The following is a 26,402-nucleotide window of genomic DNA, read 5'->3' as shown; positions in this document are numbered from 1 at the left end:
TGTTCTAAAATATACCAGTCTCCACTTAGGCACTACTACAGGATCTGTGCGGAAAAGGCACCTTTAGTGTTAAATGTTAGCGAGATTTTCTCACTGGAGTGCAGTGAGGCAGGTAGAGCTCCTGGACTGCAGAAATCCAGAGACATTTTACGTTGTTACTGTGATAAGCACTGGTGCATAGAATTTTATTTAATGTTTTTCAATTGTCTGAACACTCTTGACTGCTTATCTTATGCTTTGAACACATACTGGTTCCATCATTTCAACCCCAGCATTGGTCTCTTGGATCCTGCAACCAGCACTTCTGCAAGGGTAATTATATCTTGGTCCCAGTGAACAGAACCTTTTGGCAGTAAATAAAGGAAAAACCTGAAGGTTTTTCTTAGACTTAAGTGGTGGAAATGATAGATAGAGTGAGGGGAAGCTTTGATTTCCTAAGGAGCAGAGGACAAACTGGCTCATCAGTTCCCTAGTCGAATAGTTGTGAGTCATGGTCTTCAGTTTGATCACCCCAGAATGCAGCTACCAGTACTTGGTCTCTTTGCCTTTCCTCAGAAAAGAAAGCTGTCAAATTACTTCTTCAGGGAACCAGATTCCAGGTTACTGGGGATAGTTACTGGTGCACAGAAAAGGCCAGGAACTTTCACCGGTTTGTCTCCTCCATTTCTCACAAGTATGATTCAAAAGACAAACTATTCAAAAGATAAACTAAAGAGGGGCCAAACAATATAATACAGACTTCACAACATAAGAACGTTTCATAGTGATCGCTATTAGATATGCCAATGAGACTGCATACTCTTGATCAAGCTCCTGTTGTCCATTCGCACTAGCGCCATCTTTAGGAAACCACAGGAGTCTTGAAGAAATAAACTGTGCATGGATCATGCAGATGGGTTGCTTGCTATTCTACCGACTTTCACATCAGCTGCAAAGCTGTAAGGCTATTGTTTTACCTGATTGTGGCATAATTTATGGAGTTAGAAATGCAGAATTTGTAAAGACTTGAGAAGTGCATCTATTCTAAATTTTCTTCTGGCCAGGAAAAATATGCTTCAAGTCTAGTGCAAATGTGCATCATATGTCAGTCAAAAGGAAAGTCATGCATATATGAGTCTTAATGGGCTCTCCAATAGTTTAAATAACCTCAAGAATACTCTGAGTCATCATATTGCTCATATCTCTGGTCTTTCCTAAGGAGCATGTAACACTGCTATGAAAACATTTGACGACAAGTTTTAAGCCAATAACAGCTATTTTTTTCCCATCCAAAATGATTTCTTCATTTATCGCATGCATCAGATGAATCATGAAGCCAGCAATGCGTGACATACCCTACAATGACCTGGTACTGTTTGGGGATTTAGGATTCTTTGTCAGAAGTGAATTCCTCTCTTCGTGCTTCACAGCAATAGTCTTTTCCTTACTGTGATGTGCAGTATACAATATTGTGTGTATTGAACAACTTGGCGTAATCTGGATGTACAGAGTGCACAGCTCTAGTGTGCTGGGTCAATGAAATAGCTATTCAAACTGTTCTTAGCTGGTTGGAATGACTCCTCTGGGACGAAATAGAAACTAGCATGAACTTTGCTGCAACCTACCTCTAGATTCAGATTTACTTAAAGAATGGGAGCAGCCCAAATGTCACAGAATTAGGAAGAGAGAAGAAGGGAAATTGCCAGATAAGATACTTCCTTTCCCATCCATGTGTAAAAGGATTTGTCTGTATGCTAGCATATGGTGATTTTGATAAACTCAATCAATGAGCAAGAAACAGCCTTTCCCCTCTTGCTGTGGATACATATGTTTGGGTTTCATGGACTCACAAGGATTATATATGCTGTCCTATTTTCTCTCATTTGTTACCGCCAACTGGCTTATTGATTCAGACTGAAAGTTTCTGTCTTAGTTTTCTCTGATTAGTCCACTGCATCATTTTTTTCAGATCCTTCCTCAGAAAAGCCTTCTGAATCTAGAAGTTGCCAGCTTGGACAAAAACATGGGAAGCCTAATTCAAAGAAACCACTCTCCATGTCACAGTTGATGCAATGGAAACATTTCTCTGGGCAACATCAGACTCTCACTGATCCTTTCCTTGAAAGGATAAAAGGGAATGTTTCTTTCATTTTCCAGAATGTAACCAGTCCAACTTCCCCCACCTAATAAAACTTAAGTGTCTCTCCCTACCACTTGTGTCCTCCTCCTCAGAGGTAAACAGCTGATGTGCAGTTACCTTTTATTCTTTTTGCCAAGTTCTGTTTTGTGTATTTCTGACGAGGTTTCTGGGTAAACGTGATTCCTGGTGTTTGTACAAAGTTACAGTTATTACTAAGTTAGTCATACTCACTATAATAATCATACAGATTTTTAAGACTAACTTTGCTTTCCAGTGTTCTCTTCCTTTGATATCATAATTAGTAAGATTGGGTTTATGGACATTCCTGTCTATGTCTACTTTGTTTTATAGTTTTCATTTGATCATAATGATTTATTGCTTGTAAAGCTGGCAACTTTTCAGCCAAATTTTATAAGATTAGGCAGTGCTATATACATGTATGTGCTGGTAGCAAGACTCTGGTTGGATTTTTGTTTTGACAGTGAAAAGTTACATATCTGTATAAATGTGGCTTTATAATAAAGTAGGTTGTTGCCTTGAATTTACAATTTAATGAAACTCAGAGCAATAGCCACTAAGGCCCAAAATTCCAAAACCACAGCTCGATACTGTGTCAAAATGTTCTGAAATTCTGTTATTGCTTTTACTTGGGAAAATAAAAAACGTTATTTCTCAGATATACAGAGTACAGGCTTGTCTGCGTTTAGCTAACTCCTTTTAAGGACACTTTTTGCCAAACACTGGAGTACTGAGCATATTTTCATGGTATACTTTTTAATGACTATATTTTCCTCCTTTGAAGGTGCAAAAGTTTGAAATCAGTTTACAGCTTTTAAGTGAAGTACTTTGAAAGGCACAGTAGAACAGAAGGTTGGATAATTTTCAGAAATATTGCAAACTTAGAGTATTTGAAAGACCTTGAGGAAGAATAGGGCAGGGTGGTAATCCTGCATTGTGCCATGTGATGTACAACCTCTTGGTATTTGGTACATGTGATATCAGTGGCTAAATGTCCAACCAACTTTCGGAAAACAGTTAAAATTGGTCTCTTCTCTGTTATAAGTTAGGGTTCGCTGTTTCTGTCACTGAGTTCATAGTCCACCCTAACCCATCATCAAACATTTTCCTTGCATTTTGATGCAGTTTGGGAACTGAAAGTCACAAGCGCTGACCTCCCTTCACCATCCACATTTATTTCAGAGGGTTTTTTGAGTTTCCTTTGACTCTAAATGCTGAATGACACCAGAAAATAATGAAGACCAAAGTGAGAGAATGATTGAGAAAGTGATCAGTCGCATGCAAATTGTGTTCTTGGTAACGATTAGAATTATGTTAATAGGTACAGTTTAATCCTTTAACATTTTAGGCAGGCTGTTAAAGAGCCTGTTCTTCACCCTGGATATGGTGAAGTGTGGCAGTCATGCTTACCCAGGTGCTGTGCTGCTGTGGTGCCCATTCACTATTAGACAAAGGCTGTCTGATATCTTCTGGCTCCCACAGCTTATTTTAATTAGCAAGGGCAAGGTTTGCCTGCAGCTTCTTAACTCCAGAAAGAGATTCTAGCCAATCTGTATAATAATTATTACTGTAATTAATAATTATCTGAGGCTGATCACACTTTGATCCGTGCTGCCCATAGGTTTCTGTAGGTTGCACTCCTGTCCCTGTCGCAGGAAGCGTGCTGGCATTCTCTGCTCTCTTGGAGCAAACCAGCTGGCAGTGCCCTTGAGGAAACCTGGGCAAATAAGAGAAGGAAGTTTGCTCCAGGATGCACACCGTGCCATGTTTCATCTTCTCTGCCTAAGGCAGTCCCCCAGGGGTATCTCAGCAGGCCACCTCCCCTCGCCTGTTGAGCCCTCAGACAATCCTGCTTGCTGTCACGTCACGCACCGCTCCACACAATGCAGCGGTAGCTGCATGCTGGCAGAGCACAGGTCTGGCAGAGAAGCCCTTTAATTGCTTGTCTCTAGGGTAGCTATTTTTGGGCAGTTTTTAAATAAATACATTAAAAGCTGGCGCTAGACCGCCATGGAGCTCTTGGGAGGCCAGAGGAGATGAGCCCCCAGATGAACCATACTGCTGTGTGTGTGAAGGTGATCCAGGCTCAGATCCTTGTTCTGGGCGGGGTTTCTGGCAGCTGGGCTGTCACATAAGTAATGTTGCTTCAAGGTTAGGAAGCCCAAAGCGGCCTATACAAACACAGGCACTGCCAGTTACAGCTTCGGTCTGATTCCCTGTCTGTCCTCTCTATGCCAAGCTGACCCAGATCTCTGGCAGCAGCAGCTGCATGGTGGTGCTCAGTGGAAGGCTCCTCCAGCATCCACCCAGCCAGCCAAAGGTACACCCCTTGTTAACCCTTCACGACTTGATTGCATGTGGCATTACACGTGATGCAGATTGAAAATCTGATTCTGAAATTTGATGCATCCTGGAAAATTATGCTTCTCACTGGAAGAATATGTTGTGGAAAATATAGGAAGCATGCATACAGACTCTAATTTATTACACCATCTGTGATTCTCCCACAGTAGTCTGCAGTAGCCTGCAAAATGAAACTAGCCCCCCATAATCATAGTATAATAATCAGCATTTTCTGCAGCACATGGACATGTGAATTTCTTCACCCATAGGTGAGAAATGTCTACTAAGTCCTTGTGGTGAGTTTACCCTAATCTGACTGTTGACTGATGAGGTATATATAGGATTTCAAGCATGTACAAGGTCACGTTGCCCCTTCTCTTAACGGTTGTGAAACCCCAAAGGATGGGGAAGGTGACTGGTGCTGAAAGGCGAGTATCAGATCCTAGCAGAGGGTCTCAGATGTGGCTTCTGTATTCGCTGTGAGTGATACCAGCAGTAAAGCACTATGTAGTTTATGTTGCATGGCCCCACCAATTACTCCTAGTCTCCTAGATCCAAGACTTGCTCTGCAGAAAGGGAGAGGCAAGAGCTGTTGAAGCCATGGCTGTGTTCTAGTGCAATGATTGAAATACAAGATGTTGATTCATGTACTTGGTTGCCTTTTCCAGTTTTTTGAAGGATGCAAATATTCATCTACTGAGTGGTAGTTCTTCTAAACCCACGCCAAAGAATAAGGCAAGTCTGCTTAACAATAGTTCTCAAATGGTGGCTCCATCGGTGCGGCATGAAGAGCAGCAGAAACTACAAGTGTAAGCACAATGGCAAGCAGCGTACTTTTTCAAGAAATGCTAAGCAAAGATTGCCAGTATTTGACATTTATTAGTGCTGCAGAATCAGCATAGAAATATGCCTGAGGCAGCAAGTGGCAAGTGCAGTGCCAGCTAAACATCCCAGTGCCTTTATAGGTGTGAGATGTGAGGGTTATCAAGTCAGGGTGCGCTCCCTCTGAGCCGAGATGTGTCTCAGGGCACTCTGATGAGTGACACCGATCTGAGCTGCTTTGCACCAGCAGGCCCAGAGAGGAGTGCTCACCCTGTCAGGAGAACAGATCCCAAAACCACGTGATTTTAGGGGATGGTCTGCTAATCTTAGAATGGCTACTGCAGGGCTCTGAATCACGCTGGGCAAGGAGGGTTGTCAACCAGCCCTCAGATTCAGCAATCAATATTGTGTTCCTTGCCAGCTCTTAGATGGGAGGAGGGGATTTTGGAGAAATTCTGTTACTTCTGGTATAGGGCATACTGCCAAAAAGACAAACGTACTTCATGTTCTTGACTGAGACCTACCCTGACTTTAAAAAGCAGAAGGAGTGGTGTTTTATTTATTTTTGTATATTGCAGCAAGGTTTTTTTTAACTGGTTTCGTATGACTGTTTTTGTTGATTCAGCTTTTATCCATCCTGGCCCAGGTTTTTTTTGGGATTGAAATGGTGACCTTATATCATTATTCACTTGCAGAATAGTAATCTGAATTATAACTCTATCTACTTATTGTCAGACAAGGAACCACATAACAAGCTTTGGGTGTCATACAAGTTTGCATGGCAACTGCAGTAGATACATCTTGTATTCTGACAAGAGGTTGACATCAAGTCCAGTTAAGGGTCTGCCTTTTTCAGAGATCGTGAAGTTCTTTAACTCATCATCTGGTGCAAAAAAGGTGCAAAATGGTGACTGAATGATTCTGTAATGGAATAAACTCACGGAAATTTCTTAAAATGCCAAATATGGAACAAGCTTTGACAACTGCTTGGGGTTACCACCAGCAATTCGCAAAAAGAGACTGCAGTCCTTGCAGGCAAGTAACACACAGGAGGAAAGTCACTCTTTCATGCGCTTTCCATTGAATGAAAAGTTGACGTAAATCATGGTTGTTTATGTGTGGCTCAAATAAATGATGTGTTTGTGGCTAGAAGATCTGAGAAGGCTATAAAGAACAATGAGGAAAATGACTTTTGGCTTTATAGAGTAACTGAAGAATAAGCTGAATTGAAATCTGTTTTTAACAAGGTTTTGTGTGCTATTAGTATAAAAGCAAGTCTGCTTTTGTAGACATAGGTACTTACACGGCTTATATTGTACGACTCAGCGTTCCACTCAAGGGGCAATACGTGTTTGCACAAGCAGCATGAGTCAGGACACAGATAAGTAGTACTGAACACTGCAACCAACTGGTGGGTATTCTGCTAGAAACTTCCGTGGTTGGGTACATTGGTTGCTGCTACCGTTCATCAATGTGTGGAAATCTAAGCTAATTTGAAGGAAATATGTCAGTCTAAAAGCATCTGCAGCTGCCGCTACTTCCAGCCCCTTCTTGTCTTCTCTGTCAGCCTTGATGTCAGCCTGAGTTCTCCCTGTGCTCCTTTGTTTGCTTAGTTTAATTTACACCCACTTGACAACATATGCTCTTCATTCTCCTCTAATTCATTTCCTTCCAAATAGGCAAAATGTCAGCCACTGTGACAAAAGCCTGTGCCCCTGCAAGCTAGCTTTTTGGGTATTTTCTGTCAATTAGCCAAAGACCTTTTCCCTCTCTTCATTATGACTGCCTTGGCCCAGGCTTTAGTTTTCTAGAGCGTGAGTTGTGTCACGTAACAGTGAACTCCCTTGTGACCCTTGGCTTTTTAAGGTTCCTTCTGAGGCATGTAGCCTGCTCAACAGCAGAAGTGCAGCCTGGAATTTCCTCCCTCCCATTGGATGGTGTTGCCTTTGATGGGATGTCCATCCTGTCCTGTAGCTGGTTTGGACAGAGGTCTCCACAGTCTCATTGAAGCAACAGAGCTCTGCAGGAGCCAAGGCTTATTTAAAACCTTGCAGACTTGGGATCTGGATTAGATGCCCAAATCATTGAGTCAAGTAGATGAACCTTGGTGGGTAGCTCATACTAATGGTGGATTTAATATACGTACTACGGATGTAGAAGGGGTTAGCAGTACTTCCTAACACTAAAGCTGGCCAGCACTTCCTGCTATACAGCACTTTTCTCATTAATTTGTTACTTCGAAACTTTTCCTGTTTGGGCTAAATTTTCCCCCCATCAGTTTGCTGCTGCCAGGCTGATTTATGTTTTTGTTGGGTCAAAAGCTTCAGCAAAAATGGCTGATCCATTCCTAAGGCTGTGGGTTGGAGAAAACAGTTTGTTTTGTCCTTATTCCAGAACTGGAAACCCTTCTGCTGAAATGCTTCTTGCCTTCATATTTTGCATTAGGACTTAAAATAGAGGTGGGAAGAGATGGGAGGAAAAGACATACTTCCTTATTAGCATGTTTTTCACTGTTCCTCTTAGAATCTGCACCAGTTTATAAATATTTGCAAGAAAAAGGCAGTAGGAGTATGTATGGTAACTACTTCTTTCTTTTGAGAGGCTGAAATGTCTCCTGTTTTCTTCCACACCAGGCTTGTACCAGACTCAGAACTGCTAGGTTTTACCTGTTTGAGGAGCTGCATTCACTCCTGTGAACAGGGCATGAATACACCACGTTCCATAGAGTGGCTAAACACAGTACAACCCAAGTTGTTTCAAGGGATTCCTCCTGTAATTCTTGCTTTCAGTTGCTCACTGCTGGGCAGGGCACAAATGCAGCAGCTGACAGCAAGGAACCATCTCGTCGGAGTGCTAACTCAGCCTACCAACATCCTGTCTGCCTCAAGGAGGAAGAAGAACCAGGTCAGAGCAGTAAAACTAGACCCAAGGTGGTATGAGAAACTGGTGAGATCAGGCTTGGCACAGAGACAAGGAAGTGGAGGGGACCTAGGGGAGCAAGGAGGTGGACAGGTAGGAGAGAGGGCTGAGACTGGGCAGGCAAAGCCTAAGATTGGGTACAGAGTCAGGTAGAGAAGCCAAAGAAGTCCAAGGTCCTGCTAAGTGAGCAGGATGGGTGGGGATGAGATGGTGCAGAAATCAAGGTTGGAACTAGCTGCTACTAAAAAGAAAGAACCATCAAGTTTGGTGGAAGGAGGGAGGATGCTCTCCACCCCGTGATTCCGTGATTGCCAAGTCTCACCATTCTCCTGCTTTTGGCAGACGCCTGTGAAGTCACTGGTAAAGATATTGTTTCCTCTCAGCTGACGCCTATAAGCTTTTAGAGTCACTGAATTCTCTTTGCTGTTCATTTGTGAATCACTGGAAATTGGAAAGTGTGATCCAGATGAAAATGTTTGCAACCTTCATTGCAACATGATCTCTTAAAGGATACAGATATTATTTTGCAAGCTGCAGGCTTTTGGGGTTACTGTTGCCTTGTGGACATTTAAAGGCCTTGTACGTATGCACCGCAGTGAGGTCTCTCATGAACACATTTTCTGTTTCCTTGCTTAATCCAGCTAAAAGGACGGACAGTGATCCTGGAATAAATGGAGTTGTAGTGGATGTGAACAGAATTTATGCTTTCTACATATGTGGAAATCCGGTGCTGTTTATCTTAACGAGGCATTCCAAATTAGCAAATGTCTTTGACTCTTTTGTTTCTTTGACTTTTAGTTGTTGTCTTTAGTCTCTATGTTCCACCTCGTAAGTGTGGTTAATAACTCTTCATCTGACAGCAGCGGTGTGAAGATACATTAACTAAATTGCCTGCCACACTTGGCTGTATAGGGAGGAGGTCAGACATCTGACCTGGGGTTTAGAGAGCAGATGGATCTGAGCTCTTTTCAGAGGTGCACAACAAAAGGATAAGAGGCAACAGTTATGAACTGCAGAAGGAAAAATTCTGACTGGTGTGTGAAAACTGCCCAGCTTGCCGTGTAACAAAGATGCAGGCCAATTAGTGTGCTTATTTTGTACCAGCCTTGGACAGAATGCAGGCAAACTAGTGCACTTATCGTTTGAGCAGGGGAGGAAGGATGACCATTTTGCTTATCTGGCCAAGACACAGCACAGATGTTGGAAATTTTACGACCTGTCAATTTGGATGTTTTACAACTTGGTCCAATTACTGCGACTGCTGGGAGAAGGAGAAGGTGTTATAGCCAGGAGCTGTATCAACAAAACAAGAGACAGGGCCTAATTGCCAGAGGTTGTACCAACAATACCGGCGAAGGAGTCCACATCTGTAGCAAGCGTTGGCTTCCTGCCTCCCCCCCCAGTTAGTAACGCTATTAGCCTGCTAGGAGCCAATCAGTACACGAGATATGACTCAGTCCCACCTCATCAATAGGTCTAAAATTAGTCTTCAGAATCCTCTATTTGGAGGGTAAGAACTCCAACTACCGAATGGGTTGACAGGCCTGGACCTCTCTTCTCCCCAAGCAGGGTCACCTTCTTGGTGAGAGTCATGTTAATAAATTATAGTGCTTACTTGATCTATGCTTGCTTATTGTAGTGCTTACTTGTTAGAGTGTATATATGATTAATGGCAGTCAATAGAGATGTACATTAATATTTTGAGATGACATTTACATTTGTGTGAGCGCATTTATCAATGGCAATTCCAAACTTGTTACATCTGTCGCCTTAATAAATTGCCTGTATTTGCAACTTTGCAAAACTGTTTCCATGGAAGTCCCTGAGAGGGCTCTGGCAGGCAAACGTTGACTCTAATACGGGGCTTGCGAAACTGTCCCAGTGAAAATCCTTTGAGGGTTCTGGAGTAAGATTAATAAGAACAAAAAAGGAGTCTGGAAGTTACACACCAACACTACATATACCTTTAGACATAAGCCATTAACAAAGTCTGGGACTAGATTTGATCTAACCGTACTCTCTGAAGGAGTTTGGAGAGTAAGGGAGTCCTCTCTGAACTTCACGATGCAACAGGAGGGTTTCCTTACTCTCTGTATTCTTAAATGTAAACTGTGGGCTGGTTCAATGGGAGAGGTTTCCCTACCCCTCTTCCTTTTCCTTAGACACAAACTGTTGTCTGGTTCAACAGTAGGGCGTCCCCTCAGCCACATATCAAACTCGTTACCCCTTTTATACCACAACTAGATATAAAGAAAAGTAAAAAAAAACCCACAGCAAAAGAGATTAACTCTGAAAGAGGCCTCCCAGAAGGCTGTGGAAGCTCTATCCTTAGTGGTTTTCAAGACAAAATCCTAAGCAACCTGATCTAACGTTCAAGTTGGCCCTGCTCTGAGTGGAGGGTTGGACTACATGACTCCAAAGGCTCCTTCCAATGTAAGTGATCTCCTAGCCTGTGTCAGGAGCATGGAGAAAGTACAGATCTGCGAGGTCTGTGACTGGCTAATAGTCACTGACTATCTTCAAAAGCTTCTTGGGATCTAAAACCTGCGATGGATGTAGAACATCAGAATCTACTCAGGAACAATGGGATTTTAAAATCTGATGTGATGAAAGAATTCAGGAATCCTGCTTTGTGGAGGGAAACTTATTACCACCAGTATGAAATAAGCAGCCTGGAAAGGGTGTGAGGCCTTTTACTAAATGTGTATTGGCAGCTCCCAGAAGCCAGTGTTAACCACTGAGCCTGTGGCATGCAGATGAACAGTGGAAGGCTGCCTAAACCTGAAAGCCACTTGAAATTGTAGCACCAGCTTTCCTCAAACTGCTTGTAGCAATGACTCTTTGTCTAGTTATTGAGTCTCTCTGTATGTTTTGCATAGCTGTACAATAAAGAAAAACGTAACTCAAAAGGAATAGTAATCCGTATCTCCCCTCCCAAAGATGTTGCAAAATTTAATGGCCTGAAAAGCTCTTTACGAAACTTCTAAAGTGTTGTAAGTTCTGAAATCTCATCTTCAATTTGAAAACTAAACACGTCCTAGAAATTACCTTGCTAGAGCTTCTCTTCCCTAGCAGCTATGATGGTCTCAGACTCCAACAGACAAAATGTTAGGAGGGAAGAACATGCTGGAGATGAAAATGTTGCTGACCCTGATACTCTTATGAACGAAACTTGTTTGGAAAATAATCTCTGCTTGCTCCCTACTTCAGCATGTAAGCAACCTCTGGAAAGAAGCTTCCAAGAAAAATCCTTATCACCAGCGGTAGCCTTAAGCATACATTTTCAAGAGGACATTAAATTTCCCAAAGGACATGGATTTTTTAGTTCTGCACTTATATGTGCCAATAAAAGTGGTCTCCAGACAATTAATTTCTTTTCCTCTCCTTAGGAGAATGACAGAAGTATCACACAAGTGAAAAGATCACAGGTATAGCAGGAGAGCAATAAGAACAAAGATTTTGCCCACCTTCAAATAGGTTTTTGTTTAACCGGCTAGGCAGTAAAAGCCGACCCCCTGGCTACGAAGGACTGGCAGAAGCAAAGTTGCTCCACTGAGCTCATTCTTCCTCCTGCAGCGCAGCAGCCCTGGAAGTGAGGAGGAGCACTGCCTGCCTTCAGCACAACACCCTGCCTCGCAACACTGGCGGTTCCCCCCCTGCTACCTCATTGCTAGCTCATCTCATCATCTCATCTCATCTCATCTCATCCCATCTCATCTCATCATCTAGTCCCCACTGTGTCAAGACCTATGCCCCTCAGCTGCTACGACTTGATGTAGGTGGTATGCGGTGGTATAAACACAAGCAGAACTGCTTGTTAAAAAGCAGTTAGGATTGCTTGACGCAGCACTCTTATCCAGCCTTGCCCACAGCTGTGGGTCTAGCTGCAAATGCGCCATTACTGTTGGGGCAGAGGAGTGTGAGGGTGTGAGTGTCTAAATCCAACCGGGGATTTACCTGGGAGTTTGGAAGTGGGGAATTAAGGTGACTTCAGCCCACCTCCTCCTTTAGCTCTGGTTTCCAATTTCCCTCTTGCAGTTCCAGTCCTCGCAGGTAACATGTTCCTGGGGCGGGTGCAGCTTGTTTGGGCTTCGTGTTCCTGCAGGCCTGATGCAGCTGCCTGGCCGGTTGCCCAGGTGTGCCAGGCTCGGAGGTTTTCGGTTAGCAGAGAGGGACCGTGTGCTGCTCCCCGGGTGCAGGTCTGCCCTGCAGCCTCGCTCCTGGCCCTGAACCTCAGGCGTGTGCCGGGACTGTGGCCCCGGCGGCCCTCCTGCCTCTGCGCCGCCGGTGTCAGAGCTGCCACCGCTCCTGCTCTCCCCGGGAGCGTTGCGGTGAAGCGCCTCGGCTCACGCCAGCGCGCCCGCAAGGAGCAAGAACGGCGCCCGCCGGCAGCTCGGCGGCTGCGTTTGCCTCTCGCTCCGGGCCGCCGCGGCAGCGCCGGGCGAAGGCGGGAGAGGCGTTGCGGAGGGTGACCTGCGGGTGGCAGCAGCCGCTCGCCGACCGCCGGCCGGGCGGTGCCGAAGCGCCCGTACCGGGTGCGAGGGGCTGCGGAGCCCTGCGCCGGGGAGCGCCGAGCTGCGGGGTGGTGGCCCGCGGCAGCCCTCCGGGGTGAAGGTGGCACAAGATCACTGTCACGCGTCGGGAGTGCCTGTGACCAGAAAGGCGACTTTGCCACAAAGGAGGCCCCACGTGAAGCTGATTGCTGCTTCCAGACAGAAGCGAGGCACCACCTCGCTGTTTCTGTCCTGGAATCGGTGAGGCACACGTCGACCTGGCGACCAGGTCTGTCGTAAGCGGGTCTGGTTTCTATACCTTCCAGTGAAGAAAGGGCAAGCCGTGCGGGTTTATAACTGACATAAAAGACCACAGTTTGTACATCAAAGCGACAGCCGGCACGCGATTGTGGGTGTCTGACAGCCCAAGGAACCGAGCACAGGCACTAGGCGTTATGGCAGCAAAGGGACCTGGGTACCCAAGTGCTGTCCTAGTGCAGCTATAGGCACCTAAAAACCCAGAGTCCTGAAACCACTCTGCAGCTGCGGGCTGAGCTGTGAAATATCTAAAGACCCTAAACACCTAGGCGAACCAATAAACACCCTGAGGGTAATCTCGGGTCAGGTTTTTGCTGCCAAAGACTTGCCACCGTGATTAAAGGGCTGGGCATGCCCTTGCGTCTTTCTCCTAATGCTGTAGACACCTGTGGGCCCCAGCTGAAGTACCCAGCTCTCCCCAGGTGCTGCAGAGTGTGCCTGTGCACCTAACTCCTGGCTACGGTTTCTGAACACAGCAGGAGGCAGCAAAAGGCTTGGTGCCGTAATGCTGAGTTTCAGAGCACCTGTGTCTCTGCAAATCTGACCGATGCTGGCATCCCTCTCCGAGGCTTGCTTATGAGCCAAGAGGGAAAAGCAGAAATGACTGCATAGAACTGCTCTGTTCATTCCCAGGGCCAGCAGAAGACAGTAGGAGCTTGTGAATAACTTAGGACAGCCTGAAGGCTTCTCTAAATTACAATGCCTCGTAATAGTTTAAAGAGGTTGCTCCATCACAACCCATTATAACCTTCAGACGTGCCCTCAGTGGTGGTTAAGACCATGGAAGGTCCCAACTCTATCCATTACCAAATTTGGCCACTTCACATCATTCTATCAGGATCCAGGATCTTGGTGTTTCGTTTGGGAGGGTCAGAGTCCTGTGGGACAGAATTAATTCTTACTACATTACAATTAGGCAATAAACTCTTGAGACCACACACAGAATTTCTTTCAGGCTACACTTCTCCTGAAATCCTTGAGTAAGAACTGAGTAGGAGAGGAACAATGCTTCGAGCCTGGCCCTTAGTTTTTTTTCCAAATCATGAATATGCTCAGTGCCAGTTTAAGCAAGCCTGGCATTCTCCAGCTGCTTTTCCCTGATGCCTGTGGGCCATTGTAACTTAGGAGTGCTCAGCTGAAGACAGAACAGAGTTTAAGATGCAGAGGGCTGACCTGCTAAGGAAAGTATCTGAAACTACTGTGTCTTGCTCACTTTCTCTCTTCAGATATGACAGCTTCTACTCCTCTTCCAGGTGCTAACCATGTGAACAGTATACATCCCACTAACACATAACTGTTACAACATCCAAGCCAAACTTGGCTGGGTTGGTTCCAGTGTGGTGACATCGGAAGTGCGTTTCTAAGAACCAGGAAAGTACCATCTGAGAAAGGCCATGGGGAAAATCTGGTAAAATGTGGGAAAACATTTGTTTGCATTCCTGATAATTGCCTATCAAAGTGGGTGCTGCTTCCATTTAATGCCGCAGTATGCTGGGCAGATAACTTCTGTGATCAGAAATCCCCTGTAGAGGTTGTTCATTATTAGCCAGACCTGCTTTGCCCAGACCCGTGGAGATGGGACTGATGAGAGCTCGTGCTTGAATGAGTACAGCTTCTAAACAGTCTCTGTTGACGGGGCCGATGCACAGACAGGTTTAATGATAAGTTAAAATTAATTACCCCATGTCCAGCCCCTGGCTGCTACCAGCAGTTGTCAGCAGCAGGTCTTGTTCTGAGGTGGCTGAGGGTGGTTGTGCTGCCAGCTGGAATGAAACAAAGTCCTTCTGAACCTGAGCTCTGAAGCTGGCCTGGAGACTTCCTCCAAGGAGTCTGCATGTGGGACCTGGTTGCTCCCTTGATGTTATCTCAGCGGATTTTCTCCTGTGGGAGATGTGAGGGGTAGAGAGGATGTTTCAACCCACAGCACAGTCATCTGCTGAGAGCTGCCACCCTGTGAACATCCCAGCTGGTGGCTTGGCTGCAGGCACACCCTGGCTTTGCCACTTCTTGCCCCTGCGAAAGGTGGTGGCTGCTACACTACAGTCCCCACTGCATTTTGAACTCAGTGGGAGGTTTGCCTGCTCAGATGAACAAACTGGCTGGAATCCCCTGTAGAGGTAGCTCCCACCTTTCCCAGATGAGAGGTGCTGCCGTACTCTGTACCAGGGCATGCCAGCTCCACCTGAAATGCCTGCTGTGTCCTGGCACGAGCTGTGTCTGCAGCCACTACAGGCTTCTGCCGAGCCCTGAAGGACGTCTGCAATGGGAACCCTTTCTCTCCAAATGGTGGTCTGCACCTCTTGAAGAAGATGTGCTCTGCATTACTGCACTTTGGTCACAGGGCACATACAGGGAAATAGGTCAGGAAGCAAAAATAACAGGAGCTGGAAAGGAGGATGAGAAGTTACAGAGAGCAAGTGTTCCTCTTAGACTGGAAATGAGTTGCTGGGAATAATGCATTCTCAGTGTTTAGCAACTTTGACAGTCCCCAGTTCCTCCTCTGACCATGGAGCACCCCTCCTGCTTGTGGCCATAGCCAGTGAGGGGCTGCAGCTGGGTCAGGGCATGGGGACTCACGCCAGCCCCTGGGTATGGTGCGGTGGAAAGGTAATGGCTTTCTTTCAGCCAGACAATATCCAAAGTCATTTCTCCCCCCCTCCTCCAACTCCCCACATGATTTGCAAAGCCAGGAAACATATGGCCCTTTGTTCTTACTGCATCTGATTTAGAGAATTCAGTACGTGATTTGCAACGAGTAACAGTTGTGCTGGTGAGTTGTGCTGATAAGAAGCCCTGATCTTTGCACTGCCTTGGAGAGAAGGCAGCTGTCTCTTGTCCTCCAGCCCAGCTCCTGAGGGCTGTCCCAGTGCACTGTGGCCTTGGCTGCAGAACGGGAGGCTGTGTGGGAAAGCTGCTGGCGAGGCCCCAACTCAGGTGCAGGGGGCTTATTTGCTGCTGCTTTCTGACACCCTACTGAGTCCCCATGAGAGCCCGCCCCAGTATCTTCCCACTACCACCTCGAGATTTCCACCTAACACTGCTGTGAGTGGTCAGGCTTGAGGATGAACAACTCTCAGCGATGGTTTGGCAGACCATCATCAGTAAAGGGTCTCTCCGTCATTTTTGGGAAGGAATTCACACACTCATGGTGCTAGAAATGTGTGCGAGAGGAGGCCTGTAGAGAAGGAGGTGTTGTGGTTACTGATGCGATGTGCTGCTCAGAGGAGGAAAGTCTGATGAGGAACCATCCCCAGCGTCCTAAGGGGGTAACGCAGTGCTGCCCAGAGGGAGGAGTGCCAGCATTTCCCAGATCAGTTTGATATCCCTCTCAACACCAGAGAAGAGTTCAGTGATAACAAAATGCATTTTATTATGTTCCAATGCAGAACTGAATACCACAGATTTCTAGAATTATAAAATTATTTGCAAGTGTTAGAATGGAACCATACATTTCTGATCACCGGTAATGTTGGTGCGGACTCCTGAGATACGCCTCTGTGCACTCTGAGTTAACAGGATTAATCTGCGGCTGTTAAGGTTGTCCCAGTCCATCAGGTGCACCTTCATGCTCCACCCAGTATGTGATACCAGGCAGGGGCCTTAATCCCGAATGGTCTTGTTTTGTGTATATCCTTATTTCCTGGAGATTCACTGGTTATAAACACTCCTTGGGCTTCCTGGTAATGCAGTAAAATGCATATTAATTAAATATGATACAAATTTCTACTCCTCATGTTAATCAATTTCAGCAAAGAGCATGTATGCTGACCTCCCATAGCTGGTGAAGCATAGCAGGTGGATATGCATTTCAGTGTAAAGCAATTAGTGGAGGTAAAACAACTGCATTGATTGCGGTCTCCTGGTTTGTCTCAAGTGTAAAAGTTGGAGCCAGCTACTTTTCTTTTCATGCTTCAGGGTGGCTGATGTGACTCTCTCTGCTAGGTTTGCTTAGCTAAGATTTTCTGGTAAAAGATGCATCTGAAACACGCAAGGTTACAGACATACTGAAGTAACACCTGAAAAACACGTCAATGCCAAGCCAGGTGGAGGGATTTAGTGTAATATTGCTGAAAGCAGTTTTAAGGGTGGGATGCCATGTTGCACTCACTAGTGGATCTGGGAAGTTTCAGTGCTGGAGGCTCCAATGCCGTTGTAACGTGAGGACTGAAGACTGCTCTTGCACGGATAGTGTATGTCAGAGTGCCAAAAACTGACAAAAGTTGTGAATTCCCTTGCATCCCGGATGGGCATGTTTTTGGTTGTTTATCAGCACATGATGCTGTACAGACTCAGTGACACAAGTTCAATGTTTTAGGTGGCTTCCAGAAAGGCATCAATTTTGTGCTCTGAAATTCCTTGTAATTTGCTGTAGCGGACAAATTTGGAGCCGAGGTCTGAATGGGTGGCTTCATCAGCCTTTTGGGAGTACAGAAGAGCTGCTAATTGTAACTACATATTTTGGCATCGGACCTTCTCTTCCTGCTTGCTGTGATTAGCCTACCTATTGGTCATGCTGTCTGTCCAGCCGCTGGTGGCATCTCAGAGAAAGCATTGAGGTAGGTAATGTTTCCTTTAAAGACTTCTGAGCTCATGAGAATGAGATAGTGCATTCCCGTGTGGTTAAGTTACACTCTTACAAGTCCTGGCTAGAAGTGTTAGCAAAACAACCTTTGGTTGCTAGGAGGTGCTGTATGTGGATTAATTAATCCGGATGGTTGTGCCTTCTGTTTACTATCATTGCTGATATAAAAGAGATGTTTCCAGAGCCGAAAGTTGTGATGGACTCTTGTTGGGTTGAGAGCTTTACATATAGAAACACACAGTAAGATGTTTGTGGCAAATGTTAGTCATTACAAAATACTGCTCAGAAAAAAAAAAATCTAAACTGTGAGGCCCATAAGAGGCTCTGTCTGTTCTGAGATGTTCCTCTGTCCATGTTGTAACGAGCAGCAGTGACACAGAAACAACCAAGACTGCTAGCATAAAATTTTCCTCTTCCACTGAATGGTGAAAAGAGGCTGCTATTTAGCTCAAAGATTTTTGGTCTGGTTTTAAAGCAACATGTTAAACTTCCTTAATGTGCAAGTAAGAGACTTGACTTGTCCCTTGCAAAGGCAAAAATGCTACCACAAGTTGCAGCTCCTTTACTGTAGTTGAGCTGCCCATATGATTACTTTCTGATGTATCTCCACCAATACAGTTTAAGTTAGTAGATGGGGAAGTAGATGGCATAACAGTAAGTCATCAGGCAAAACTGAAAATCCATTAAGAGAATGGTAAAACCTAATGGAGCTCGGAGCAGTCTCTTCAACTGGACGATGAAGTGTCCCCAAAGCCCCAGACTGTAGTAGACACAAGGCAGTCTTGACTACACTCACACACAGAGGATTGAATCCACACAGCTTTTAAATGCTTTTAGATATTAAACTCGTTGGACAAGCGAGCTTGCTACTAGTAGGCTCCAAGCATTCCCTGGGAGGTACTATCCAAACAAAAATATTTAGTTTCCCATCAGCTGAAGTCAGGTATTTCCTCAGCTATTTGAGAAGCCCGTAGGCAGAAGGCAGGCACGGTGTTCAAATCCCCAAAAGCCCTTAGCTTGGTGACACTGCATGACAAACTTCAAGACAACTGAACCCGGGGGTCACGTATTTGATACGTCCTGAACCAGGGATGGGTGCCCTAATTCTGTACCCTGTGGGGCTAACGCTCCTTGGGATTGATCCGTGTTAAGTGCCGTGTGAGGCTGGGATTCAGAGCCCCCCACCAGCGTAGTCTGGTGCCTGAACAGTTCAGCGGGTGCAATCACAGCAGCATGTCCATCATTCACGGTGGGTGTCAGGAAGGGAGAAGGCTGTACCCAAAAATGAGCATGTGAGCTCTTCTGGTGCAGTGTAGGGGGAACGCAGTGAATCAACTTTACAGAACAAGCCACACAATCACACCTAACTCCTGTGTGCACCCAAGAGGTATTTTTTTATCTTTGTCTCTCTTTCAGCCTTAGAAAGAGGGGCCTGCACAGAAGGTAAGGCAATATTTTGTGCAATAGTCATATCGTTACACAGTTCATCCATAGGTGAGCTCCTTATCCTGAAGCAATTCAGCTCTGCAGCTTCCTCTGCTCAGGAGCATGTCTGAAACCCTGCTCTGTAGAAGAGTTGCAGGGGACAGGGAGCAAATTCTTGTCAAAACTGACACACTGGGCTGATAATATTCAAGGAAATGGTCTAATATACAAAAGCAGGAATGTAGTCCAGACGTAAAATATTCCGTTCGGAGGGGCAGGCTTGAGCTTCATCCCTGGGCTCTGCGTTGATTCCTCAGAGTATGTTGCAGCAGCAGCCCAGCGACCGTATGTCTCCGAGTCCCTTCCAGGGCAAGAGAGGAGTAAATACTGCTTTCCCATTTCCTGCATGAGTGCTCTATCCACAAGGCTGCTATGAAAAACTTGTTGGAATTCATCCTGTAGCTATTTCAGGATGGAAATGACTACTGCTTGGGACGGGTTTCTTGTTTGATTGTCTTTTCCTAAATGGATATTGCTGAATAGTTTAGATACATGCTGGGAATCCCTAAGGGACCAGGCTGTCACGACAGTGAGCAATTTGTGAATCTCAGCAGAAGTGTTATGATAATCTTAGCCACAGCAGTGGCACCCAAGGGCATGCACAGTGCAGAATTTTAAGCACCTGAGAATATCGTTTGGCAAAATCCTATACGCCTATATCTTCTCAGGTGTACTGTCAGGCTAGGTGGGATCTGGTAACTTGTTTTGCTAGGGCTAGCCACCCAAATTCCCCCTTGCATTGCACTTCAAGAACTCGACGCACACATTTTCGCTCCCTTGTGTCCCTTGCACCAGTGTTAGACATGAGGGCTGATGCAGCCATTGCCTTTTCTGTACTCACAGTAATGTATAGGTTATAAGTGCTAGATGTAATTATAGACATTTCCCTCTCCCATACACTGTGCGCTTCCTTGCTAGCCTCAGTGTAGAAGAACCCCTGCCCAAAGCTGAGAGGGGGAAAGGCTGAGCAGTTTTGTCTCCTCTGGGCGACAGGATGTTTGCTCTGGGGGGGTTTGAGCCTGGGCACTGCAGCATCATTGTCCTGGTGGCTGCCCTCACTGCTTTGCAGCACTGGAGTATCAAGCCATTGCCCATGTCGTAAGCTGTTCTGCAGCCTGAAGCGACAACTCTCTGCTATTTATGATGAACAGGATTACTGAAATACGGTGAGATAGCAGTGAACAGACTTGCTGTGCAGGCGGTGTAGTTATGGTAAATCAGTCTGCGGAGCCCATGCGCTTCTAGAACAGGAAGACTGTGCTGCTGCAGGAATAACACATTGCCCCACTGGTGCTGGCACCCCTCTTTGGGCAATGTAGCTTCTAGCAAAAGGTTTGCGTAAAGGAGTTGTTACCATGCAAGCCTGTATTTCACACCTGCGGTTACCTACACGTGCTGGGCTTATTATCTCGTGCCCACCTGTGTTAACAGATAAAGTGACAATGAAGTGGCACACCAACATCTCTGGCACAGCTCTGGTGCTTGCAGAACCCATACTACAGCTGAGTACAAACTAGTTTTTGCTTTGTACCTCTTGGGTGAGCGATCGCAGCCCTGATCCTGAAAGTTGTTTAGGTTCCTGCTACTGAAATCAGTGGGGACAAGATGTCTAAATATTTTTCAGAATGTGGGACCTGTGGGAATGTTCTGCTTGCTGCAATTCAAATGCGTGGAAGGATCCCTATAAATATTTCATGGCCTCAGGGACAAACGATGATGTGGCTGCAAAACTACACACATATATGTCTCCAGGAGGATAACAACTCTGCAGCAGCAATGGAGGAACCCTGCTCCTAACCTATCAGTACTTACAGCTGTCAGATCCAGAACTACATAGTTAAATATTTCTAGTTAAGCCTAGAAATAGGCTTTGCACCAATATAGGTTTTCGGTTTTTAATATGTCTTTTAAATGAAGCAGAAATTACATGCCTGTCTGCCCTCAGATTTTCCTTATTAGCTTTAATCAAGCACACTTGACTCACAGATGAGTTTGATTAGGATCATGTATACTCTTAGGAACCAAAAATAATGAATCATGACTTGAGTGTACATGCTGTTGCAGCCAACATTGTTGCTTGGTATCTGCTGCAGCAGTGAACTAACAGAAAACTCCTGGAATTGGATTCCAAACCACTGGCAACAGGAGATGGTAAGTGGCACACATGAAATAAAGAAAGCAAGACCACACAAAATGGAAAAGCTATAAAGTGCACAGTTATTTAAATGATGATATAATTGGTTGAAATTTTTTGTTTTCTGACATAGAATGGAAAAGTTAACTCTGCCTACATGAATACACAAATATTTTTGTATATGTTCCAGCCTGTGCCCCAAAATGTGTAGCTGTTAGATCTGTGAGCTCACTTACACTTCTTGTTTATAATGCAAACAAATTCTTCTGGTTGTTGGTCTCTTAGCACTGAAGAAAAAAAGAAAAAAAGACATTTTCAAAAAAAAAAAAAAAGCATTTGAGCTGTATTTCCCTCTGCATGTAAGTGGTGTAGCTCTGTGTGCAAATCATGTTTTACGCACTCACCACCGCACGTGTAAATTGATGCAAAACCCATGTGCACAAGCACCAGTTGAGAAGCCAGCAGGGAATGCAGCATTGCACTGCCAGTAAAAATGTTAGTAGATGAAAAGAAAAACACAGAAAGAAGTGTTTCTGTTTTGGCAGTTTATTGATATTCCACATATTGATATTCCACATAAATTATTCTTACCTTCTGTCACCCTCCTTTTTATTTTTTTTTTATACGGTAAATTTTATTGTGCAGTAATTCTTATTCACACTCATCTCACCAGCAAGGTCCATAAGGACTGTCTGTGTGATGAAAGGATGCAAGACTATATGTATTCTCTGTTATCTCAATTACCATAACAACTGCCTGGGCCTTTGGCAAATCTGAAATCTACTTAATAGTTTACCTAAGTGCCAGAAAACACCTGTAAGGGAGGAACTAGACATATGAAAAGGGAATAACACACAAAGAAACGTGCATTGAGATAATCTGTCAGTTTTGGAAAGGTCTTGGACAACAATACATACTCTTGGTATAGCGTCATGCTCATGACGCTGTGGGTTTTTCATTCTACTGGCAGGCCTTCTCTGGTGTGTATTGAGCTTTTATCGTATTTGTAAGGTCCCTGCTCTGTGCAGGTCAGGGCCCCCCCTGACCCTGGCCTGTTCTCGCATTGGGTTAGGAGGCGCTGCCCTCCCTGCTGTGCAACCTTTAGAGATGCTTAGGTTGGAGCAGGTGCCTTTCTCATTACTGCCTGCTTTTTTCCTTCTACGATCTCCCCCAATTGCCAAGCAAGCCCCTGGGGCTCCCTGTCCTGTCGCTGCTTTCTAGTCTTTGATGCTGCAGACCCGGCTGAGGGGTGACTTTGCCCAGAGTCCCCCCAGTCACGAGGACATCCTGTGCCTTCAGATCCTCCAAAGCACGTTTTAAGAACCGCTTCTTCAGGAACAAATACCACCTATGCCAGTATGTGCAACGACTGGAGAAGATAACTGTGCTGCTAAGGAGCAGAGGATGCCCTGGCAGTGAGCGTTGGTAAAAGTTTTCCACACTAATTCAGATCCCTGCCAGGGAGTTGCAGTTACCTTGAATTCTGTCCCATTGCTGTGATAACAGCAGCAGGTAATTGATGGTGGTGTTGCACAACTTCTTGCCAGATAAAATCCACAGCTAGGGAGCCACCTTGGAAGGGAACTGAGGAGACAGCATCTTAACTGGCTGTGGGTGTGGGCTGATGTTGTAACTCCTATGCTTCCACTGCTTGCTGGTTTATGAAACACCAGAACTGCCTTGAGGGTAGCTTGCTGGCAAATATTGAGCTATTAGGGGAATACGCAAAGAAAGGAAAGTTTGAAAAGCAGAAACATATTTCATACAAGGTTTTTATGGACTTTTTCAAGTGCAGATGTGCCAAAATGTTTCCACTGGAAACTTTGTATAAAATGATTAATGTAAAGGGGTTCTACAGTCTTGGCATCTCTCTCCCCTCTCCCGAGAGCCGTTGTAGCTTGTGACAGCTCTGTTCTGCATACTGGGAGCATCAGCAGCTGGAAATTATCATTTGTTAGTCTTAGCCTTTCTGTAGCTCATTTCAGAGACTGTGCTGCTAAATGAGGGCTCTTGCCCTTTTACCTTCAGGATGGTTTGGAATTTCTCTTTCAGGGCCAGAAATAAATCAAGCATCAAATTTATAACAAGCAGAAAAAAAAATAAGCATTTAATACAGTATTCAGACCCATTCTGAACATTCCTCAAATTCCTTCAAAGGACAGTCAGAGGCACAGATGTGTCATTGCAGCTCTGGGCTCACTTTCACCACTGTTCTGCTGTTGCGTGATGCTCTTAAAACCTACCCCTTGCTTTTTGTTCATCCTTGCCTTTCTTAAGATTTTACTCAAGAGTTTTCAGATGCCTCTTGGACTTATGTTTCACTTTAACCTCAGAGTTCTCTAATGAAATCTCATCCCTTTCTTGCAGGGCTGGGCTGCAGTGTGCAGGTCTGACCATCCTTGGCTGCCCACTGCAGTTCTCGAGCCACGGTCTCCTGTTTCAGTAGCCACGTGGTAGAAGGCAGCTTTCTGCAAAGAAGGGGAGACTGGGGATCTGCGAGTTTGGGAAACACAGCATCTTCCAGGGCTTCCGATAAGGTGGATTCAGGGACATTTATTTCATTTACACCTTTATTGTGATGTCAAGCTCTACTGGACAGAAGGTTTTCCTGGTGGCTATTTGCCTTCTCAGGAAGGTGTGAGGGGTGTATTTTCTCTTCTTCCCTGGCTCACATGAATTATTTCCATGAAAGGCTGAGATAAATCAAATCCATACATAGTAAACAGAGAGACTGCAGTCATGGTGTCAGTCCTATTCTGCCAGTGTTCCCTGTCTGTCAGAGGAGTTCTTGGAATAAACAGGGTGAAATAGAAAAAAACATGTCGGCTGCAGCCCGTGTCCTTTCCTTCCCCATGTTCCTCAGAGTGTTTTGTTCTTTCACCCTCCTGATGGCTATGTCTCTACTCTCAAGGAGCGCAGCATCCTGAGTCTTCATCCCCCAGATGTTTAGACCCAGGACCCACTGTAGCTCGTGTATGTATCTCTGTGTGGGATCTCTTTCCAGAGGAGAGAGGATGCATGTTCATGCCTTGTCCTTAGGACGTGACCAGCGTGCCGACCTTGCCTGTGGGACAGCAGTGAGGTAGCACTCCCAGCAGGAACCCCGCTGTCACCGGGAGTCCCCCTTGCCAAGAAGGTCTTACTCAGCCCTTTTTCCTACTGGTGCCAAGGGTGCCTGTTTAAGGAGCAAACAAATCTGCCACAGGAATCTCCTGTGTCAGGATTACATGTGCAATTAATAAAAATTGCCTTCAGATTCTAAATTGAGACACTTAAAACCCACAATGAATGCATTCTGCATTAATGAAAAAAAACACCATCTTTTTTGTTGAATTTTAAATAGACCCATGAACTTCATATCATGCATGCTATTTTAAAACTGTAAATCTATTCCACTTTTTCCATTGTGGTTGTTTTCGTATTTTATTATATTCTTACATAGGCAAATCTTTGGTCTTTTAATATAAAGGATTTTATGTTTTCAGGCACAGGTTTTTGTGCCCAGCTCAAGAGGCTTGGTAAGAATCTAGTTTTCAGACACCCTTTTTTCTATGGTGCAAGATTAAAATAAGGAATTGAAGAAAGTATTAAGGCACCAAGGCATCAAGAAATTATTGCTAATTCTGGAAATTTAGATTAACGTGTTCTAAACATTTTTTTTTAAATGAAAAAAATAAGAAAACATAAATATGGGCAAGTTAATTATTTTCTGTGGTTTCTTGAGGAGACCAAGTGGGACTCAGACTAACAGACTAAGGCCAAATGTTGTGTTATGCCATAGATTATGAACGTGGCCTGAAACTGGATGATAAATTCTATAGGCAATGTAAAGGCAGGCTAAAAGCCCCGAAGCTATTTAGAATTCAGTTAAGAAATGTACTCAACTGTGCTCCCAAGAAAATCTCTTTTCCATAGCAATGAAGGAGAATTTATCTACAGTTTCCACTCTTCCTTTTCCTGTGCTGTCCCTTGTGCCTAGAAGACCTCTATAGACCACAGAGCTATTTCATTCTCTGTTAATGCCTACACAAAATTATTTTTTGATTATTCTGCAACTTGTATGTTTGTTGTGATGCTGATTTGCTCTAGCCATTGCCTTTCATATTGACCAGTGCTCTGTCTTTGTTTCCTTCTGTTTTCCACGCCTCTTAGCTTAATAACGAGGCTAACAGTTGACTGGGACAAGGGCTATATTTTTGATGTATGTTTGTATAGTGCTTGGCATGATGGAGCTTGGTCTCTGACAGTATATGTAAAATAATAATATTATTTCCAATTCTTTCAATCTCCAGCTTTATAACTGTTTCAGAAGTTCTTTTTTAAATAGTTAGAAGTTATTATTTTAGCAATATTTTCCACATCAGTTATGAATTCTTTTAATAATCTAAGCGTTCTTTCCAATATGCCTCACAAACACTGTGTTATGCCTGTATCATTTTACTGATTTAAAGCTCAAGACTTAACGATATAGAGATCTGCTCCAGATGTCTGAATAAAATGCAATACAACCACTGAAAGCGAAGCACTGCAGCTCTGGAGGGAGTGCCTTGCTAATGAGACACAGGACAAGGAGTACAACACATGCCTTCCAATACCTGTCCTCGATGTCAGCAATAATTTAGTCTTTACTGTTATACTCTCGGAGTATTTACCTATCTCATAATACTTAAGGGATGTCCTTGTCTGAGCACAGGAAATGACATAAACATCAGAGGTGTCAAACCACCGTCATTGATAAACATCCCTAATTAGTGAAACCCACTATTCGCTGGTTCATCATTGTGTCTGGGCTCTATTATTATAGTCAAGTTAATATCTATTTCCTGAGTGGACTATTAGGATCTCCTTCTGTACTAAGCCAGTCTCTAATCCTTGTACGCAGCTAAACACAATCACAACCTATTTATATACTGGGCTATCCCCAATTAAACTGAAAAATACTATAACCTAGTTCAGCTGTTGGGTAACACTGAGTATTAACGGTGGCTATTTATATCGTTAAGATGTTTCGGACTTGCTGTGTTAAATAAAAGCTTGGGCTAAGCTTTTTAATGCTTGCTGTCACTTACAGCCACATGATCTTGAATACGTAACAATGTGATCATGACCCCAAATTTTCTAGGCAGGGCTGGATCAGCTGTGATTTCCCTGTCTGAAGTCCCTGGCTTG

The 26,402-nt window shown here is 44.6% G+C and overlaps 1 protein-coding gene across 1 annotated transcript in view; it reads left to right on the top strand.

The window, feature by feature from the left end:
• Nucleotides 1–2,176, top strand: part of RAD54B (RAD54 homolog B) — a 63,712-nt gene extending 61,536 nt beyond the window's left edge. Inside the window, 2 exon segments of the mRNA XM_086464991.1 lie at nt 1,949–2,157; nt 2,159–2,176. Of these exon segments, the coding sequence (XP_086321117.1) occupies nt 1,949–2,157; nt 2,159–2,176 (227 nt within the window).
• The last annotated feature ends 24,226 nt before the right edge of the window (nt 2,177–26,402 follow it).

The sequence above is a fragment of the Leptosomus discolor genome, chromosome 5, assembly GCF_034619465.1.
Source record: "Leptosomus discolor isolate bLepDis1 chromosome 5, bLepDis1.hap2, whole genome shotgun sequence".
NCBI classification, from domain to species: Eukaryota; Metazoa; Chordata; class Aves; order Leptosomiformes; family Leptosomidae; genus Leptosomus; species Leptosomus discolor.
This window is presented reverse-complemented; position numbering and strand designations above follow the sequence as displayed.